At 36.1% G+C, this 22,640-nt stretch overlaps 1 protein-coding gene across 1 annotated transcript in view; it reads left to right on the top strand.

Annotated features, from left to right (window-relative positions):
* The window catches only part of LOC120337116 (fibrocystin-L-like), a 65,065-nt gene that overhangs the window by 37,353 nt on the left and 5,072 nt on the right, over nucleotides 1–22,640 (top strand). Inside the window, exons 67-85 of the mRNA XM_078116733.1 lie at nucleotides 32–200; nucleotides 523–623; nucleotides 1,280–1,442; nucleotides 1,878–1,971; nucleotides 2,268–2,359; nucleotides 13,026–13,105; nucleotides 13,567–13,711; nucleotides 14,236–14,315; nucleotides 14,929–15,132; nucleotides 15,358–15,523; nucleotides 15,884–15,995; nucleotides 16,473–16,603; nucleotides 16,823–16,992; nucleotides 17,221–17,325; nucleotides 17,745–17,897; nucleotides 18,512–18,759; nucleotides 20,099–20,185; nucleotides 22,090–22,173; nucleotides 22,483–22,521. Coding sequence (XP_077972859.1) covers nucleotides 32–200; nucleotides 523–623; nucleotides 1,280–1,442; nucleotides 1,878–1,971; nucleotides 2,268–2,359; nucleotides 13,026–13,105; nucleotides 13,567–13,711; nucleotides 14,236–14,315; nucleotides 14,929–15,132; nucleotides 15,358–15,523; nucleotides 15,884–15,995; nucleotides 16,473–16,603; nucleotides 16,823–16,992; nucleotides 17,221–17,325; nucleotides 17,745–17,897; nucleotides 18,512–18,759; nucleotides 20,099–20,185; nucleotides 22,090–22,173; nucleotides 22,483–22,521 — 2,423 coding nt within the window. The remainder of the gene's footprint in view (nucleotides 1–31; nucleotides 201–522; nucleotides 624–1,279; nucleotides 1,443–1,877; nucleotides 1,972–2,267; nucleotides 2,360–13,025; nucleotides 13,106–13,566; nucleotides 13,712–14,235; nucleotides 14,316–14,928; nucleotides 15,133–15,357; nucleotides 15,524–15,883; nucleotides 15,996–16,472; nucleotides 16,604–16,822; nucleotides 16,993–17,220; nucleotides 17,326–17,744; nucleotides 17,898–18,511; nucleotides 18,760–20,098; nucleotides 20,186–22,089; nucleotides 22,174–22,482; nucleotides 22,522–22,640) is intronic.

Raw genomic sequence — 22,640 nt, 5'->3', positions numbered from 1 at the left:
ACATTGACAACAAGAATATTTTTGCTTACAGCTGATACATTCACATATACTGATAAAAGTGGAGTGGAACAATCTTATGACATTAGAGCCGAGGTTGCTTTACTTACCAGAAATATTAAAGTAATCGGAGAAGATTATAATGATTTGTATACTCATTCATTTGGAGCAAGAGTTCTTGTCGCTGGAGTAGGCACTACAAGGTGAACTGTTGAATGAAATATTTACATGAGAAAGTGGACACGAGAAAATCCTATTCTAACTAAAAATGAAAATAACATAAGTATCAAAGATCACAGAAAGATGATTCACTCACTCACTCATTATTGAGTAACAAATTAAGTTACAACTTAACAAGTTACAAATTAAGTCGGAGGTATAGTTACTTTACTTTTTAGAATCTTTCATGAATACTTTTGATTCTAACTACACGCAAAAAGACAGACCGTTACAATTGTCAGCCTAGTTTTACACCCTGATTATATTGGAATAATTTAATAGCCTAAACTGATTATTTTTACTCAGGGGCTACGCACGCGTTCAGAACGTTGAATTCTATCATACAGGACAAGAAGGATTTATCGATAATTACGATCCGAGATATTCTTTGGCATTCTTGAATACAGGTGAAAAATTGGAAACATTTTTTTTTTCAATTCTTTCAACTTAACCACGCAATCTTTGTACAATTACGCTGATATAATTTCTAGGCCAAAATAGTGGGTGAATAATAGTGTGAATTTGTCAATTATTTTAGTATTCATATAATGTACGCTGGCTCATTCAAAAGATGAATTCTGGAAATCCAAGCCGTTTCCCGCCTTAAAAGTTGGATTATAATATTAATATACAATTATAATATGACTAATATATTTATCGTAACGGCGCGAACTCATGCCATGCCAAAAATTCTCGAACAGACTTCGTCTCTCAATCGATTTCATATAGTAAAAATTAGTGTCAAATTACACCTGATTCGACATGTCACTTTCTGACGTTCGTCGAACAATGTAAACTAAAATTTGTCAAAATAGTGAAAATTGGTTATATATGATATATTCGGGATTAGGAAATAGCAGATATTAAATATGTATATAATATATATATAATTATAACCTCTAGTCTATACTCTAGCCGCCCGGTGATTTTTCTGCCAAACTTAAACTACGTTATAAAATAGGTAAGCTTTTTTTAAAAGATTTTAAATATCGACCCATTGGGAATAGCTGAAAAAGTTAGTTTTTCGTTATTTTACAAAATTCTTTATATTACTTCTTTGTAGGAAGTGTCGATACCATTAAGCCTTCCTTCGTGAAACGTAATGTTTTTCATCATGGTTTTAACACTGCTATTGGAGTGTTTGGTGCCAGCTTACTGGAAGTAAAAGGAAACATTATTCATCATACAGTTGGCCCTGCGATAAGAGTAGAAGGCGATCAAGTGAGGTATGTGAATATATTAATTTTTGAACAATGTTCAAATAAAGTAAATTTGACTGTCACATTCTGTAACACACATTTTGCTGCGATATGTGGATGGTTTTCTGATTGGCTTCTTAAATGGCATATAACTATTATTATTGTGTATCGCTACCCAATGTATAAAACCATTTTGTCAGTTTTAGACATCGGGACTGCTTTGGCGCTTAATATATATTTCCGTATCTATAGAATGTATGATAAATTGCAGTTACCTAAAGATATCAATTGAATTTTGTCTTCTCCTGATAAATGTGTTTGGAGATGCACCTTCGGACCCTGCGCGGGTATTGGGAGAGTATTAGAAACTACAATACGTTGCACGCAGTATATACCAATAGTCTTATTAAACATGATGTTGGCACAATCAACGAACAGTCAGAAATAAAACTTGTTTTACAGAGTTGAGGATAATCTAGCTATGCTGGTCCGTACTAGATCTGTTTATCAAGACAGAATGGAAGATGATATTATGCTATGGAAAGCCGCGATTGAGGTGATTGTCCATAAAAAATTGCGTTTCATAAAAAATGTAGTAAAATAGGCGCTGATAAAAAATAGTCAAGCCAACAACTTCTGTTTCAAGAGAAGTTACTTGATATCAATATATAATACATGAATCACATCCTCATTTTAATATATTTTGGTAAAGTTCGTTTGTACAAAAATATTGGAAAGCTCCAATAAATTAGTTTCACATATAATTCAACGGAATTAGTCTAAATATCTGTAATTTTGATTAGACTGGATTTTTAAATTCCAATTTATATACACTATATTCTGTCTGTGCAGGTGAATTTAGCAACAGCGCCAGTGCTATCGGATAACGTTGTCGCTGGCTCCGAGAGAGGAGGATATCGTATCGATGGACATAATTGCGACGAGTAAGTATACTACCATAAGATATATCTTATAGCATAAAATCTATACTATAGATACAATATTTATTCTTACCTATTTTCTTTCAGAGCAGTCAATTCACATTTTATTATATATATATAGAGATAAATTGATCGCATTAAAAGCCTTTACTACTGTTGTTTTAAGAGCCATTATAAGTAATACTGAAGGCTACAAGTTAACTGACGGGGTACAATAGATGGTACTCCCGTAGTGTGTGTACCAGGTTAGCGCATAATTTTATTCCTATTTTAGTTCTATTACGAGTTCGGGGACTGTCTGTGTTAGTCAAGTGAACATAACCCATGCCCATATGTTTCAGTCCATTTACACAACTTGATGTAAAATAAGGGAACAAAATTAGTTACCTCTATATTGGTACACATACTTCTGGAGCGCCCAATATGTAATGCCACTCGCGCGTCACATATTTCCTATTCTTCAATGCCGCCTTCTATGGTAATTCTTACGTGTTTAAAGTAGTATACCGCGCATGTGCTACACTCTCTGTATCGACCCAAACTGTTACCTATTAGATGTTTGTTGGCCTAATCCTAAATAAATATACAACAATGCAAAGTAGTAAAAAAACATGTTTATTTTTTTCTTCAAATTTTTTAATAGAAAAAAATTTAAATAGTCTGCGGAAAAAGCCTTCTTTTTTCCATCAACTCCGATGGCTTCACATGAGGGAGTATCATTGTGCTCAACCTCGTTTTTAATCTTTTCAGCACTGCCGATGATATCTTCAGCAGTTGCCTTGATTAGGTTTTCTTCTACTTTTGAAGCATATTGTACGTTTGATAAGGTTTGCTCCACCTTTGGCAATTTTTCAATTTCTTTTAAAATGTTTTTGACGGTCATAGGCACGTCTACTTTACGATGATGGGCTTCTACTGATTTCCCCATCTCTTCTTGAGGTGACTGGGGCTTCTCTGTTATATTTGGAGGCAAGGTAATACGCGTCTGCCTTTGAATCATATAATCAGATCCTTTATTGTTGTCCCATACCGCCATCGCGTTCCCCTCGACGCCAAAATAGCAAGATCTCCATCTTTCGGCCGGGGAATTTCAAATTTAAATCAATCTTTTTTCAATCTTCTCGGATGAGTCTGAACAAGATGGCTTCAATGTCCAGAAATTTTCTCCATCGGTTGAATGTTAACCTGATGAAAATCTTTTTCTCGTAAACCAGGTTGGCTTGACCAGCTCCTTCTTATATGTCGCAATTTAGCTCAGTTTATACTATAGTTGAAGTGTCAATTCGTTCTCTGCTCTCCTCAGCGTTAAATCTCATAAAACCAGAGACACCAGAGAGTCTCATTGTTATTTTCCTGACCTAGACCGAACGACCTTTTAATTGTGACGTAACAATCGTACCCAGAACCACCGTATTCTGTTCAGGCTACCGTACGTACATCTTGCTTACAACTGCAGTGCGTCCGTTCTCCGGTAATGCACGGAATTTTAATGTCAAATTTGGCGTTTAGGAAGAAAACTTAAAAGAGTTTAATCTTCTGTATTTTATGATCAACTTGAATAGACGTCGTACTGCTTTGTTTACTAACGTAATGAAGATTGCCTACGTGGAAAACCATTCTTTACTTTGATTATGAACCATCAATCGCCCATTATGTTATTTCGTGAATTATTTTAATTGTAGCAAAAGTCAGACGACATATGCTGAAACATTGGTCTATCGGCTACTAATTGTTAACATGAAACTTGAGTTTTCCTCTTGAAACACACCGCTTTTGTCACGTGCTATTCCAAACATTTGCGAGAAAATACTTTTAGATTAACTTTTTATGTCATGTCCTAAACTTGGGAATCGACCAGATTAATATTGTTCCAGCCCAGTGACATGATATATCTTGAAGTCGATAACACCACTTGTTCTTTCCAGAGTTTATTTTTGTTACTGTTCATACAATCACAAAACACGCAAATTTCTAGCAGACTATTTTTGAAAGCAGGCTCTGCAGACCCTATTGATCTCCATTTTATGTTTTTTTCCCGAGTTTTTCAAGATTAGAGAATAGTAAGGACAGTTGTCTCAATAAAGTTCATTCAGTTCTTCGCCATTCTCTTTGGTGGGGGCCGAGGGATGTGTGACGACAAGGGTACATAATATTGTCATTTTTGGATCGCGCGGGCACAATCGTGTGTCTTTTTCTTTCCATCGAATGTTTCCTGTGCTCTATAATCCCAAATAAATACACAACAATGCAATGTAGTATAAAAAACATGTTTATTTCTTATTTTCTAAATTTTGAATAAAAGAAAATTGAGATAGTGTTCGTAACAAGCCATTCTTTCCGACAGCTGCGATGGCTTCACTTGAGGAAGCATCATTGTGCTCAACCCCGTTTTTATTTTGTTCAACACTGCCCATGTATTCTGCAGTCGACTTGATTAGGTTTACTTCTATCATTGTAGCAGATTGTATGCTAAGGTTTGGTTCATCCTTGGCAATTATTCCATTTCTTTCAAAATGTTTTGACGGTCATGGGCACTTCTACTTTAACATGATCGGCTACTACTGCTTCATTAAACCCATTGATTTTATTGGACTGTTTCGTATCGGCGCCCATCTCTTCTTGAGGTAACTTTTTCAGTGGAGTCTCTGTTAGTTTTGAAGGCAAGGTTGAATCGTATATTCAGAACCATTATTGTTGTCCCCCGCCGTCACTGCGTCCCCCTCAACGCGAAAATAGCAAGAAATCCATCTTCCAGCCTGAGAATGTTTAATTTAATAAAATGTATTTTTCCATCTGATTGGAATCAGATGGCTTCAATGTCCAGAAAGTTATTCCACCCGTTGAATGTTATCCCGGTGAAAAACTTTTGCTCGAAAGCAAGGTTAGCTACGACAACTCCTCCAACCACTTCTTCTTCTTCGTTGCAATTTAGCTTAGCATTAAATTTCATATCAGTATTCGCGTTTAAGTACATATACCGGTAGTATATATGGACCAGGCCCTGATTCTTCTTTTGTACAACTAAACGACCCAATCACGGTGACGTCACAATCGTACCAGTACCACCCCTTAAGTTTAATTATTCTGTTCAAGCTACCGTCAGGGTTGCCATATTGGCTTTTTTAACGCCAAATTTGCCATTTTTGGCTTTTTCAAGCGCGTTTGGCGTCAGAATTTCCGTTTGGCTTTTTAAGTCTATTCTAGTGTCTAATATTAAAATCATATGAAATACAATATTTAGTGTGTAACAACTGAACAATAGCCTATTACCTGTACTTAGCTACTTTAACATTGCTTTTCTGGAGCATCGATTTCCTTGTTTGTTACATTAACTCTTAAAACCATACCCAATAAGAAATAGTTGCAGTTTCTGCAGCTGCTCAGACAGATGTTCAAGCAGGGTTGTTGCCTCGATTTTATAGTTTTGCGTGTTATTTGTCAGTTTTTAGCTCTGTTTCCAAAAAGTAGTTGTATAACTTAATTTTCATTATGCCTGATAAACCATACCATATGTGAGCCTTAGTTTAATTCTGCAATTGCAGTAATCAAAATTTAGTCTCACGAACGATGTGATTAACTACGCTAAAATTACTGAATTAGAAATCAGTGGTCCACCTGTGAGCGGCACGGGGTTAGATAATTTTTTAATAAAATTGATGGTTTATAAATTTGAAAAGTGAAAAAATTTTCTATATACGATATAGGGAGAATTTTTCAAGGCTTATCACAAGTTTAGGTAGAAAGATGTAGGTATATTACATACTGAAGCGGTACCTTGTATTGTATATATTGAATGGTAGGATAATTCAGTCCGCTTGATATTTATTTCACCTTCTACAGTTCTATAGGAACTTTACTTTCTATTTGTGTGCCTCACTGAATAAACTGATGGCTCTATATCATCATCAGTACGTTGTCAAGGGCTTAAAATTTGACAAATCATGTGGCTTTTGTACTTAGTAAAATTGTTGGCTTTTTTGTGTCTTGATTTGGCTTTTTTTGATCGCTAGGATCTGGCAACCCTGGCTACCGTACGTACAGCTTAGATTGCAACTAGAGCGTCGGTTTTTCGGCCATCTCTATAATTTCAATATAAAAATTGACATTCAAGGAGAAAACCTAAAAAAGTTGAATATAGTGGATTTTAGAATCACCTTGAATAGACGTCGTACCGCTTCGTTTCCTAACGTTATGAAGATTGACTACGAGGCAAACCAATTTGTACTATGGTTATAAAACATCAATCGCCATGGTTTCAACATTATGTTATTTTACTAAATTACTTTAATTGTAGCTAAAATCAGACGGAACATGCTGAAACAGTGGTCTGTCTATTAACTACTTATTGTATGATTGTTAACATGAATCTTGAGTTTTCCTCTTGAAACACACCGCTTTTGTCACGTTCCGTTCCAAACAGTTGCTAGAAAGTACTTTTGTATTAACATTTGATGTGTTGAACTTGAGAATCGACCAGATTAATATTGTTCCAGTTCCAGCCTTCTTCGATATTGCCACTTGTAACTTTCATAGTTTATTTTTGGTTGGTTAGTGATCATACAACAACAGAAAAAACTATTTTTGAACGCAGGCTCTGCAGACCCTTTACGCTTCTTTAAGAGCAGAAAATTGTAAGGACAGTTGTCTCAATAAAGTTCATCCAGTTTCTCGCTATTCTTTTCCAGTAGAGACTGAGTGATGTGTGACGACAAGGGCACATAATATTGTCAGTTTTATACACCGTCAGAGCTTTGGCGCTTGATATATATTTCCTAACTATAGAAAGTATGATAAATTCCCTATCCAGCCCAGTTCAATTTTGTATTCTTTTGATAAATTTGTTTTGAGAGGCAATTTAAAAAATCAGTATCCTATTTAATTATGTTAATGAGAACAGAGCGCCTGTTTATCCTCTGCAAGTTTTGGCACCTTGGCGTGACGTTGCTTAGGTACAAGTGTGTGTGTCATATTCTTGATCTCCTATCAGGATAAACTGGGAGCATTATGTTTTCTTCGATTGTGAGGGCTTTATTTTGTTCTGAAAAAGCAAATTTAGCATAAATAACTAATTTATTCACAATATAGTGAATACTCTCATAACCTTCCTTGCGGCACAGTATAGCTTGCAATTGATGGCGTCATGTTTTGACAGTCTGGTCACTTGCAACGATTGGCCCCTGAATTTTCCATGTAATTGGCCTTTATCTGACTCGCAGCAATACCAATGACTTCACCGATGACAAACAACGTCATAAATGACTGTGACCCAATTACAAGGGTCACAAATTGCCGATTCAACGCTGTTTTTGTAATTTACAGACTTTTGGTTTGTCAGAATTCGCAGTGAAGGTTGGCGATTTTTTATTCGAATGTGATGTGAATTTGAAATCCTATCAAGAGGCCTAGCAGAATCATATTTTGCCGCAACGTTGCGTAACTCCAGGTCCTTCTCAATTTTTGATTTGTAAATTATTGAGAATGTGACTGAAAATTTATCCATTAACTGAATGTAAAGTTGGTGAAAATCTTTTTTTCGTATGCTGGGTTAGCTACGCCAACTTCTCCAACCACTTCTTCTTCGTCGCAATATATCCTTTAATACTATAGTTGAAGTATTAACTCGTGCTCTACTCAGCATATAATCTCATAGACCCAAATTTGGCGTGCCTTTTAGCACAGACACAAGGGGACGCGTACAGGTTGCTGATGTCGTTTTATTATTAATATTGCTTCAGCTCGGGAACATCGATATTATATTTTGAATATTACTCCTTGTAACTTCTAGATTTGATTTTAGAAGTCATGATAAATTCCTTTACGAGCAATTCAATTTTGTCTTCTAATAAATTCATTTCGAAAGTCAATTTACACTGATAGGGCTTCGAATTAAGTAACAGTATCAAGCCCATTGATTTGATTAGACTGTTTTGTATCGTCGCCCATGTCTTTTTGATGTGTCTTTTTTCGGTGGAGTCTCTGTTAGTTTCAAATGCAAGGTGCCGGCCTTTGAATCGTATAATCGGAACCATTATTGTTGTCTGGTCCCACACATCTATTTTGATAACGTAAATGCACTCGTGAAATATAATCAATCATAACCGTAACTTTGATGAAGTAGAACATCGCCGAGTAACTAACAAATTCCAAATAATTTAAATAACACAAAATGGAATAGGAATTTATTTCCGAACCGAGTTCGAACGACTAGTAAACGCAAAAATTGTAAGCACAGTTCCGGGTTTTTAACTTTTTGTTACCATCTCTCCAGTTATTTTTTAGCTTTGTGTCTTCAAAATGTCTCTATCAAAAACCTAATCTACAAGCATAGGTTTAGAATACAAGGTTAGAATAGGTTTTCATCCAAGAAGACGAAAAAATTGAGCTCACATATATATGTTCACACACTATTGCGTTGACGCACCTTCAAACCTTGTTTGTTTTGTAGTGCCATTAGGCTATTGGTATAGAGATTATGCTTTTCCCACCTGCTTCCGCTGTATGAGTTCGGAAACTCTAACCCCATATTTTTTATATACACCCACCCACCCACTATTCTCAAACGCTTTCTCTCTTATGTACCTGTCCTTCAATTACCTCCACCTCGTCTTGCTTCCTTTCACTGTTAAAATAAGAATACTGCTATTTCAGGAGATGTCATATTTCAGATTATATTTGACTTCAAATCGAGTCTGTTATTCCACTCCGTTGCCGCGTTCCCCTCAACGCGAAAATAGCTAGATCTCCATTTTCCGGTAGCGAATGTCAAATTTGAATAAATTTATTTTTCCATCTCTTTGGAACCAGATTGCTTCAATGTCCAGTATTTCCGTTAATTAAATATTCGATATCCTGATGAAATCATTTTCTCATAAGCCAGGTTATCTACGCCGACTTCTCCAACCGCTGCTTCTTCGTCGCAATTTAGCTCAGTTAATACTGTAGTTGAAGTATTAAACCCGTGCTCTCGTAAGCAATAAATCTCATAACAGTATTCGCGTTTCAGTAAGTTACATATAGGCTACCGGTAGTATATATGGGCTAGGCCCAGGACACAGAATATGAAAGTTTCTGTTTGTTATATTTTATACCTGAACGAAATGACCAGACATGGTGACGTCACAACCGTATTTAAATATTCTGTTCAGGCTCCCATACGTACAGCTTGGCTTACAACTCCACTGCGCCGTTTTCCGGTCGACAGTAAGGACAGTTGTCTCAATGAAGTTCATTCAGTTTTCCCCCACTCTCTTCATGGTCTTGCCATTCTTTTCCTATGGAGGCTGAGTGATGTGTGACGACAAGGGCACATAAAATTGTCAGTTTTAGACATCGGGACAGCTTTGGCGCTGGTATATATTTCATTAACTATATAGAAAGCATGATAAATTCCCTAACGAGCCCAATTCAGTTTTGTCCTCTTTCATCAATTTGTTTTGTGAGGAAATTTAAAAAAAAACAGTATCCTAATGAGAACAAAGCGCCTGTTTATGTTCTGTAAGTTTCGGAACCTTGGTGTAACGTTGCTTAGGCTCAATCGTGTGTCATGTTTATTTCTTTTTTCTAAATTTTTTAATAAAATAAGATTTAGATAGTTGTCGGAAAAAGCCATTCTTTTCGTCAACTGCAATGGCTTCATTTGAGATTGAGCACCATTGTTCTCAACCTCGTTTTTAATCTGTTAAACACTGCCGCTAATGTCTTCAGTAGTCGTCTTGATTAGGTTTGATTCACTATTGACAATTCTTCCATTTCTTTTAAAATGTTTTTGATGGTCATGGACACTTCTACTTCCACATGGTGGGCATCGTCTGCTTCATTAAAAGTATCAAGCCATTGTTTTTATTGGGCTGTTTTGTATCGTCGCCCTACTCTTCCTGAGGTGACTTTTTCGGTGGAGTCTATGTTATTTTTGCAAAAGTTGTCGGCCTCCGAATCGTATAATCGGAACTATTATTGTTATTCCACTCCGTCTCCTCGTTCCCTACAACGCTAAAATAGTTGGGTATCCATATTCCGGAAGAAAATGTTAAATTTGAATAAATCTGTTTTTCCATCTCTTTGGAACCAGATGGCTTCAATGTCCAGTATTTCTGCCGATTAAATGTTAGATATCATGATGAAATCATTTTCTCGTAAGCCAGGTTATCTGCGCCAACTTCTCCAACCACTGCTTCTTCGTCGCGATTTAGCTCAGTTAATACTATAGTAACCAGCGCTTTCCTCAGCATTAAATCTCATAACGGTATTCGCGCTTAAGTACATATATTATATAAGGGCCAGACGCAGGACACAAAATATGAAAGTGTCTGATTCTTATATTTCAGATCTAATTGAATCGATCCAATTACGGTGACGTCACAATCGTACTATTATTGTGAATATTTTTTCCGAACTAGTTCGAACGACCAGAAAACGCAAAAATTGTAGTCACAGCTTCGGGTTTTAACTTTTTTTACCATCTTTTCTGTTATTTTCTAGTTTCGTGTCTTTAAAATGTCTCTATCAAACATATAATCGACTAATTAGAATAGGTTTTCATCCAAGAAGACGAAAAAATTGAACATTGATGGTATTGAATAGTATATTCGTAAAACTACATCCCACATCCTGCTTTCGCTGTTTGAGTTCAAAAACCCTAACTAAACTGTTTTTTATATCTACAAACGCGTTCTCTCTTTCCTATACCTCCTATCTATTAATGACCTCCACCTTGTCTTGCATTCTTTCACTGTAGAATAAAAATACTAATATGTCAGCAGATGTCCTATTTCAGGTTATATTTGATTTCACATGACTGTAAGCATAAAGTACACTTACCCCCCAACCCCCTTTTCTTCGCCAACCTTCATTTATGCTTTTTTTCTTCGTTATGTTATTTCTATACCCCATCTTGCCAACCGCCCACAAGCACCCTCAACGCAATTACGTTGCATTATGTTCGCAACTCAACGTGAACCTTCGCACCAGTGTGAACTAGCCCTAACTGTGCGAATGAGCCAGCCTGGAAAGTATTTGAAGTCGTTTAATAAATAGAAAAAACATCCCATTATGGCATCAAATAGGTTGCATCTCATTATGGCATCAAATAGGTTGCCCACAAAACCAAATGCAGCATGCGCGATGGTGAACATTTGTCCCTCCGACTCTTCACGATCCACTCTTTACGCTGTTGTTTATCGGACGGGAATCGGAACATTTGCTGTCCTGTGTCTAGCTACCCGTCTTATCCCGACCTCGGGTAAAATTGTTTTTTCAAGGAATAAAATTTATCTTTCTATGCGAGACTTTTTTGTATAATACTTCTTGGTGGATAATACAGTGGAAAGTTGGGCAATTCACACCATCATTTTAACAGGCTAACCAGTTCAGTTTTTCCCAACCGTCGCCGGAGCGCCATCTGTCACAACACTTGAGTACTTTCCAAAGCCACCATGAAATAAGAAACTGTTATAAACGTCTGAACCGCTTGCTGTGCCGTGGAGTGGAACAATCCCTACTATTGCAAACACATGTTCATTTATTTTCATTACTCTTCTTGCAGCGTTTTGGTGTGGGAGATGCACAGTTTCAAATTGTTTTGCCAATTTTTTTCATCAAAAGTAAGGGCCATCTTTATTGAGCACTCTTTTACAATTTCTGAACGCTTTTCCATTTTTTTGCTGGTATCAGAGAAACTTCGTAAAATGCCTTCTGGCCTGAAAAAGTAATTTTCGTGCATGGATACAAATTATTTGCTTGTCCTATCTACTTCTCAAGTCAACGACTTCCCTTGCAGCTCCGTCGTATTTTTCATACTGATTTTTATGGCTTGTTTCGTAATGTCGTTTTAGATTGTATTCTTTTTGCATCGACATATCAAGCATTGTGGACAATACCTGTCTTCCACAAACAAGTAGCCTATTTTTCATCCCATATCAAATATCGTTATAAAATAGGATTGGCAATAACCTTAGCTAGCTAGCTGGCCCGTATGTGAGTTAAACGCTGAAAATAACCACACTTTTTGGACTGTCATGATAGGCTACCGGTCCGAAAGTATAAGCAGCAAATCAAATGAAAAGATTTTGCTAAGCTGCCTATCTAGACATGAGATAATCAATTTGACTAATTTCCCCTCCAAACTCCAACTGTCAATTCTGTACTGCAAATTACAAAAAAGAGACAATGCATAACAAAGTAGTTCTGCCACGCGATTACCTGCCTCACAGCTCAGCTCAAGAAAACCTCATAGTCTTGTGAGTTACTTTGGGTATCGTCAGCATTATAAATGCTTAAGTGACGTCATAAGGCCAAACTTGGATGCTTCTCAGGCTCTCAGCACGTTCGCCACTGCGGCCGGGAACCAGTAAAGTTCGCGACGCCGGAAAGGATAGACTAACTCCATATAAAACCAATTGTTTATCTATACTAGCAAGTGTTACGGCGAATATATAATGATTGATTGGCCTGGGTTTGAATCTGAACCACCCTGTAATAAGGTATGCCATTGTCGAGTACCAAATATGATACAGTAGTTAGAACGGCCAAAACCAAAAATTTGGCATGTATACTTTGGAGCTTATATATTACCTCAAAAATGTGATTTTGGAAACGTTAAGATCTCAACTTGTTTACCCACCTTGAAAAAGCGTGCTACACTTCAATTTAACTCATCTACCATTCTTTTTAGCACATCAACAACGGGCAGTGTAACTTGGGGAACGAACACAGCTCGAGCATGTTTACAAGGAATATGGATGAACAAAGATGGTATGTGATAATTCTGATATCTGAAATAATTCATATTAAATGATGAAAATTACTATCATGGGGTAAATGATGTCGAATGCTGCACTAAATGCTCAGCTGTCGATCTAGACTGCGCATCACAATAAATGAAAGACATACCGAATAGCTCATTTAATCAAATAGTGTTCAGTCTCTTAAGAGTGTGATCTTATGTGAATTATTGATGTTTTGGAGTCGTGTTCAAAAGAATCTTGTTCCGATAATTGCAACAAATGAAGCAATGTCTGAAAAATGTTGAAGAAATGTACTAACTATTACGTAAAATGTCGTATGAAGGTTGACCGTGAAAATAGGTAAACCAGCAAAAAAAAGGAAATTTCGAGACTCGTTTGTCTTAGACAGAAACAATAGCCTCTTAGCGACATTGTCAAGTGTTTAGAAATGGTTTGTGCTCAATGAGAAATATTTTCTTTTTTTGTCAGGATTTCCCTCCTGCTCTCTGATCAGCAAATTCAATATTCACTCTGCTTATGATTATGCTGTATATTACCAAGGGAGTGGATCTGTCAAGATGAGCGAACTTCTCATCACGGATAGTCCGATTGGAATTGTACCAATTGTATACGCGTAAGAGTTCTAAAATATTTATGATTGGTTATTGGTGATTTATACAAGTTGTCCGTATAAATTATCTTTACAATTTAAAAGTCCATCATTTTAGATTGTAATAAATTCCGATAACATATTTCGTTTGCTGATGCCAAACTATAATTTGAATCCTGTATAAATCCGAACCCGAATCGAACAGTTCGACCCGATACACAAATTTAGTGGACAATCAGGCCAATCTTTTATTTATATTGGATCAAGGCAAGATCACAGCTTGCTCAGAACTAACTCACTTAGACGGTACAAATGGCCACTGACGCAAAAGAAAAAAAACATTTACCTGCCAAACATTGAGTTACGCGAAACATGATGTTATTCTAGTTAATGTCGTGATGAAATAAATATCACATAAAAGGAATTCTCTAAAAAAAATGTTCAAAAACTTAATAGCGAAAAAGTGCAACGAGTGTAAAAGGTTGGGAGCTTGACAAAAATTTCCAAATATGCTGTTGAACTTTCAAACATGAATTTAATTTTTTCAGGCCAGCATCACTAAGTCATGCCATGCAAAATAAGTACGTTCACCTTGAAAGTTCAACCATAGTGGCAGTCAGCAAAGCAGGTAATGTTTTATTGAAAAAATGTTCTGAACTGGTATTGTGAAAATTTTGATTAAACCATGATTTGGAATTCTGTTGGTATACGCTCGGTTTAAATAAGAATTGTTGCTTCGTAATTACTTATCGATCTTAAGATCGGTAAGTATGTTGATAGGTATTTGTCTGTCTGTTTGTTTGTCTGTTAGATGAACGCGATATCTCAAGAAGGCAAGGTTGAATCTGCTCCAAATTGCATGTGCATTCATCATATCGCGGACCAGAAGCATATTGATTTTGGATGAATTATGTCGTATAATTAGGAGTTATGAATTAATTAGTGATGGGACACGCGGTGTCACTATAGAGTCATGAATCGAAACCGCAGTTTTGATCAATAAGTCTTCGATCTCCGACCGATATTCTCGTATATCTCTTATCTGTATAACAACATCCGATATTTAAATGTCGATGTTCTTCGCGTCGCGACTAATTCTGCATCGCAGATTAGTTATATCAGTTTATACCACAACATAAATCAACTACTATTTCTTAAATAACATAGCCACTTTCGGAAATGAGTTTTTGTTTCTCTGTTAAGTTTAATACCAAAATTTTTACAATTTCTTTTTCACTCAGACTATTGTCCTACACTTCCCACTACAACGGACTACGTGCAAAATTCTGTGCTTGCAAGAGCAAAACCAAGAACTGGCGCTAATGACAAGGCAAGAGCGGGAGTGTTGTGGCCAATATTTATTTCTGGGCAAAATGCAGCTCCATCAAAACCATTTGTAGGATCGTTGTCTTATCCAGCAATAGGCGGCCAAACTATTTTGAAAGGTATGTTGTATTTACACGATACGAGAGACAGTTAGACTATTTTGTGATGCGAAAGTTACCAAACACACGACGTTTTTTATCTGTGATGCAAATCACGACAAATTCGGCAGAACATTTTTTTTTCCATAATATCTTCGTATGAAAGACATTATTAACAACTAGATTTCTCTATCAAATGACAAAATTACAACTCGGTATTTGTAAGGGTGTATATTCTTTTTTCAGATCTAACTTTTGTAAATTTCGGCGAAACGACATGCTCATCCGACCACTCTGCTATCATGACAAATCTAAAAATTGAAGATTTTCTTCATCCAATATCTGTTTCTGGTCTACATTTTGTAAATAGTCCTGAAGATTCACGACTTTTCATCCATCGGCCATCAATCGGGTGGGTATTTATTTATGATGTAAAAAGTAGCGCGATGTTTTTGGTTCAGTTCTGGAGCAATGTACATAACTATGTGAGGTCGCAAGATGTCGTTAAAGATGCCACACAAGAGTGTTATGTATAGTCAATGACGAACCAGATAGACTCCGTTCACTCCCAAAATAGAAGATTCTTACCTATGGCTATCAGTGGCTGGTGGAATATAGCCTCGATTCAAGTTGTGAAACACCCCCAAAAATATTCCAAACTAACATTTTAGAGTGATTAAGATATCTTTCGATTTCTTTTAATAGTTCAGTTTATAGTTTGGTCTCACGAATTTCAGTTTTAAATGATCATTTCTCAATTTTTTATATTAAGAGCCATAAACCCATCTGATTGCGTTGATATGGAGTGTGATGGAATGAAGAAAGCTCTCATTAAAGATACAGATGGTTCATTACTTGGATCACCAGGTTCTGCTATTCCACAGGTGCGGTTTGTATTTAATCATAAAGATTTTGAGGATTTGAATGTATCCACGCATACCGAACTCTAGCCCTGCCACCGAATCTGACCCTGAGGATTTTGTGGTTAGTCACATCTGAAAGCGTACTGATTCTAATCAATAAAAGACTCATACTTTCTTTAACCTTAATTATATTAAAGACGTACCTAACAAACTAATTTTGAAGATATGAATCGAAATTCGAAAGATCATTTTCTGTAGAGATACGACGAGAAAAACTGCGACTAATATAGGAACAATACAAATATAGAATAAATTAATTACATTTTCTGTAATCTTCCACCATTTGAAAAAATCTAGTTCATACCATAAGTCAATATACACATGTTAAGGACCAAAAATCCAATCAAAATGGTAATTTGTTCTCAACAGGCAATAAGAAATTCTTATTACAGCTAATTTTGCCAAAGATTTTCCTTTTTTTTTTCATCACTTTAATAGGCTGAGTACGAATGGGATGGTGACCCACGACGAGGTCTTGGTGATTATAGAATTCCAAAGACTATGTTAACAAAGTCGGACGGCAGCAGAATACCTGTTGATGAAATCGTACCCAACAAAGGAATTTTAAGGTTAAAACAACTTCTGATAGACTTTCACAGAACTTTTTGCTTTTATTGCCACATTCGTGCCCTTGTGAATTACTAAAAAAGGTTATTCTTTGAATGTAAATGTTGCTCTTTTGCTTCGGGTAACATCAAATCCAATTTATCTATAAGAACGATGCTTCAAATTAGTAGTTGTTCGTACAAAAGCAGTATTTCCATTCATAACATATTCCCATTCCACAGAGCTAATACAAGTGATGCAACCTGTACATTGAATCAGCGATGGCAAGCGTGGAAATGTCTAGGATACAAACATGGAATTTTAGTTATTGAAAGTTTAGATGACGACACAGAGACACGAAGACTTTCACCTGTCGGCCTAATGTCAAACAGCTATATTGATTTAAATAACGGTAATTGCAATCTCTGCATATATTATATTAAAGAAACGATGTCCGAATTGAAGAGGACATCGTTTCTTTAACATACGGATCATCACCATTGGTGCATAATTGGTTTACAAAACGAAAAATGATTTGCAACCTTCGACAAATATTTTTCAAAATTACGCTGGTGCTACGATATTGGAAATGCATATAATTTGTTATACAATTTCCTAACATTTTCTATTTTGTTTCTAGGACCACAAGATCATGGTTGGTGTGCTGGATACACTTGCCAAGAAAGATTATCGACATTCTGGACAATTGTTGCGTTTGAGAAAACATACGAAATGCATTTCTCAGGTGAACACTTTTGATTGTTGTATTATTTCATACTTGCTAAATGTTTTTATTTAGGGAGTTACGTGCAAAAGAAATAGCATCAAATCTGATAATATTACAATGTGAATGTTGACGAAAAACCGCTTAAAATAAACGTTTGTTTAACAATACGAAAAAACAAATTTTAATTTTTCCCTTCTATCCCAAGGAATCCGTTCAACGGAAAGTAAACTTTTATATGTTCTAAAAAAGTACGAAAAAGTATAAATATTTAGTTTCAAAGATTAAACATTGTTCCACACATTACATTGTATATAGGGCCTTTCATGCAGACCACAATAAAGGTACCAGCTTATCCCAACTAATTCTAATAGTGCATGCCAATTAAAAATCAAGTTTATTTTTCAAATTGGTGATATCATCTTAATTTGTATTCTTAGGAACCAACCCTCAAAAACTCAAATTAAGAATGTTAAATGAAGAAGCCACCACAAAAATGGTTATGAAAATATTTTACACAAGACCACAAAGACTGGATATTTATGTCGATAATGAATATGTAAAATCGACGAACTCTCGTACGAATGAAAATGGTAAGAGAATAGACGACACAAGAGGTTTGAATTAATTTCAAGTTGACTAGTTGGCAAGTCTCATCCATCATTTTAGTATTCTAGAACAAACTATAAAATTAAGTATATTTGTCTCAGGTCATCATAATGAATAGTTCAAATCTTGCATTACATTTTTACTAATTTTATTTTATATCGTTACGCGTGGCGAAAGTCAGACATCTCAACAATGATGTTCGCGTATTTAGTAATTTGTACGTTTCTTTAGAATGAATAAATAGGCTTGCTTTTGGTTAATTAACACTGCAGTGGTAGAAAGTTTTGCAGTGTTTTAATCATCTTTCTCGAGATTCCGTTTATGTTCCAAACACGTTTACCACGATTTCGCTGCTGAAGTGCAAGTCGGCTGAAATGGGTGATTGACTTGGGGTTAAAACGCTATGATGTCATTGTATTGGTGTCGCCGGTTAAACCGTAAAATTGAACCCCACGCCATTATTATCCCACATTCATTAATCTGGTTTTAATTAGATTTAGCAGGAAATGGCCGGTTTTAGCAAGCTTTACTCGGAGTAAATGTTTAGGCATTTCTCATAAAAATAAATACACATAATAGACTTCTTTATTTTTTTCAGGTCAGGACGTCCTTGCTCCGCCGCCCGTTGATAGTCCAGCCATCTTCAAACCGAATATCACAAACGATGTCGGAACAAATTATTTTGACAGAGCAGCAAAAATTATTCACATTACGTTGTCTGGAGAAACACCCGTATTGGTTAAAGAAGCGGAAGTTGTTGTTATCACCTTCAATCTTCCTGCTGTATCTCCTGATGAATTCTTCGACAATGGGAAATTGATTCAGAATCTGGCACTGTTTTTAGATGTAAGATGTTTCGTCATTTCATTTTGTGATATGACTCAGAGATGTACCGATACCACTTTTGTCGCCGATACCGATACCGATCCGATATCAGCTAAAAACGCCGATACCGATACCGATACGCCGATACTACAAAAAGGCCGATATTCCGATACCGATACTACGTAATTATTACTTAATTAGGTATGCTGTGTAGGGCAGACGGGTTAAAACAATGGTTTTTAAGCGTCGTCATAGTACACATTATTTCAGATCGAAAAAAAAGATATATATATCACATAATACGAAATTAATGTTTGGTATCCATATGCTGTAACTGATTAAGATACATTGTACACTAACGCTAGTAATCTCGGTGTTCAATTAGAAAACTCATAAGCCGGGATGTCCAATTTGAATTTAATGTTAATATCGTGAGCTTCGAATATCGTTATTCGTGTTTAAAAGAATATCGAATATCACCCACACATTCTAGCGCCGCCGTCCTACGTTCAAATTAAAAGCATTTTACAAATATTTAATTTAGTGGCTAATCGTAATCGTCGACGCAATAAGTCAAAGCCAACATGAAGGAATATCAATCAGCACCGACAAAAAGAAGGCCCACCAACCCTTGAGGATGTTTTTTTACTACACTATTTTATAATATTTTACAATTGTTATCATATATTTTGAGACAGTCTAGGGCTGGGCGGTCAAGTCAATATATCTATAAAGAAATCGTGTAGTTAAGCAGAATTGAAATTAATACCTGTGTAGTGGGATAATTGTGTCGGAACTTAGTTTATCGATGTCGACGGACTAAATGACACTCGTACTTGACGACAAACAGACAGAATTTATACCCGTGCCAAAAGTCTATGTGCCGTTAATAAGGAAGGACCCCAATTCCACTGTATGATTTAAAACTGGGCGCCTAGTTGCTTTTTGTTATGTGCTGTGTTGATATATTTCTTCATAAAAACTATGTAATATTAAAAATGTCAATATAAAAATTTGACAGCCAAAATAGCCAAATTAGTTGAGCTAGTTTAGCTGATAAATAGCTAAAATAATAGCTTTCGCGGGGGTGGGGACATGTATGGCTCATAGCTCACGATCTCTCCAGACAAAAATAAATTAAAAGGTTGTATTCCAACTTATCTTTTAAAACATTCTGGACCATATCAAAAAGGTAAATATATCGGTAATATCGGCCTTAATCTAACCGATACCGATACATGGCCGATACCGAAAAAATGGCCGATATTGCCGATACCGATACCCGATACCGATACATCGGTACATCTCTAAATTATGACTATCAAGACGGCTAATTCCAAATCTGTTTGCTTCATTACAGATCCCAGAAAGCAAAATTAGACTTGTTAACGCTGTGCGTGAAGGATCAACATCAGGTAGAAAACGACGAGCCGTTGAAAGTTACAGCGTAAGTAAAGATAATTGGATAGAATAAGATTTTCATATTTATTCCGGGAGAGTAAAATCGTTAAGACAACTAAATCATATGACGAATGAAGATCTCACGTTCGGTTACCAGTCAATGTCGATGAGAATACTCAACGAGTTATTCATTTTGAATGTGTAAAATCAATGGTGAATTAAGTCTTAACCCATCAGCGGTTACTTAGGACACTGACGGCGATAAATCCAGCAACCCTCTAGCACACAATAGACCCCCACAAGATATGAACACACGATCATCAATGACTGCGTGGGAAGCGTGTTCGTATATTTAAACATGAAGCGCCGATCGTCAAACATCCTAAAGTTTGTCTCATGAAACTAGAATCAAATTATATCTAGTTAACGTTAGATTTTTTGGCTTATAAACCCCGATTATTTTTGACATGTCTTGTTTGCACAGAAATCTTGACATGTCTGTAGACCAGAGGTCGGCAACCTTTTGAGCTCGGCGTGCCAGTTTATGAATATTGAGCACCTTCGCGTGCCAAACATTTTTATGTGTATGTTTGCATACCCAACTACCTGATTTGAATAGTAAGCGGATAAGAAACAAATTCATTTTATTGGATAACGTGCATGGAAACTAGCTTACGAGAGATTTTGGTATACGGCATTTCTACATCCGACCTGTGTTTGGACGACTTAAGTAATAGGTATTAATTAGGGCCACTCGCGATTAGTTTTGTAGCCAGAAACAATGAAATAGCTATAAATACTAAAGAAGATAAAATTTATTTTGGTACTCCCGTAGTAAGTGCACCATGATGGCGAACACCGGAACGTAGTATGTGTACAAGGTTAGGGTTAGGCCATAATTTCAGGTACAAATACTACATGAGTCATTTGGCTAGTCCCCAAACTCGTAATAGAACTGAAATAAGGAAAATTGGAATAAAATTATGCCCTAACCCAAACCTGGTACACATTCTACGTTCTGGTGTCCGCCATCTTGGTGCACATACTACGGAGCGCCTTTATTTCATCGTTTTTGTTAGGGTTACATGTAGCTCACGGTGAAATGATGAAAATCAGCCAGGCGCGCAGTCAGAATTTTCGAAAAGGGGTGTTTCAAAACCGAAAATTTCTATTCCGCTATGAAACAGTCGCCGCGATTACGCGCTCGTTAAAAAAGCCAAGTTTTTTCAGCGTATACCAATTTTTCTCTCCAGTAAAATATTCATTTCATGACAGCTAAGAGAATCTAAAACTTTTTTCTATATTGATATAATTTTGTGTCCAACGTAACTCGCGGTTACGTCTTCTTGCGTCAAAATATAAACATTATTAGTCTGAAATACCACTCAATCTTTTGATGTAAAAGTATGAGATAAACATGCCTAATGGCTAATTGTATTTAGTTTCGATTGATTGTATAATAACTCTCAGCGAATTTCAATTCTGGGCAAAAATAAAATAATTATTATCGTTGTCGTGAAATAATTGTTGTGATTCAGGGAGAATAAACACCAACTAAAAGTGTTTACGACCTAAATAACACGTCACGCTGATAAAAACAATCAGGAATTTTAGCAAAAAGCAATCGCACGCGGTATTTGCGACTTTTTCAGTTTTCCAAAAATTTGCACACGCTCATCTACACCGATATGGGGTACAGATTTCGGCCTCTCGTCGATTGCAGTTAAATATTGCATGTTTTTTCAATGAATTTGTCGATTTGTTATGTTTTTGTTCAATTGTAGAATGTTTGTCGCACTACGAAAATAAATATTTGAATATGGCTCAAATCGATTGGCGTGCCATGAGAAATCCTCTCGCGTGCCACAATTAGCACGCGTGCCAGGGGTTGCCGACCTCTGCTGTAGACTATCGTTTTTAATATTCATACATATGTTTTTTATGTAACAGGCAACTGTTGAAATTGGAGACCCACCTGCAGCCACTGTTGAAGAATCGACGTCAACATCAAACGAATCCACAACAGCAGCACCGGTACTTTAATACATCAGTTGATATAAATATTGAAATACGATGTTCGGTAAATTCGCACACAAAAATTTCACCCATGATATTCTGAAACAATTCTAAGAAATGAGATATTATAAAAAGAATCGAATACTTTTAATATCGGAATCGGAATTTTGTCTGATGTTGACATAAAACTCCTACAGCACCCGCACCAGTTTATCATGTTTGTTATGTATTTGGTAATATTTAATTTTCAATATTCTAATAATATATGGTCCAGCTATTTTAGTTAAAGCTGCTATTATGGTTTAAAGTTTGGTAATTTTCTCACAGGGTACAGGTGGAACAACGCCAGCATCAATATCACTAGAGGTATGCGCTTAAGGTTTCCAACTTTCTAGCATATAATTTTTATTACCGGGCCAGCAAAAAAATACTTGTGCAATCATAATGCGAGCCTTAATTAATATCATATAGCTTTATTCCCCTTT

This window comes from Styela clava, chromosome 10 (assembly GCF_964204865.1).
Source record: "Styela clava chromosome 10, kaStyClav1.hap1.2, whole genome shotgun sequence".
In the NCBI taxonomy this organism is placed as follows: domain Eukaryota; kingdom Metazoa; phylum Chordata; class Ascidiacea; order Stolidobranchia; family Styelidae; genus Styela; species Styela clava.
Note: the sequence above shows the minus strand (reverse complement) of the source record. Positions and strands in the feature narration are given on the sequence as shown.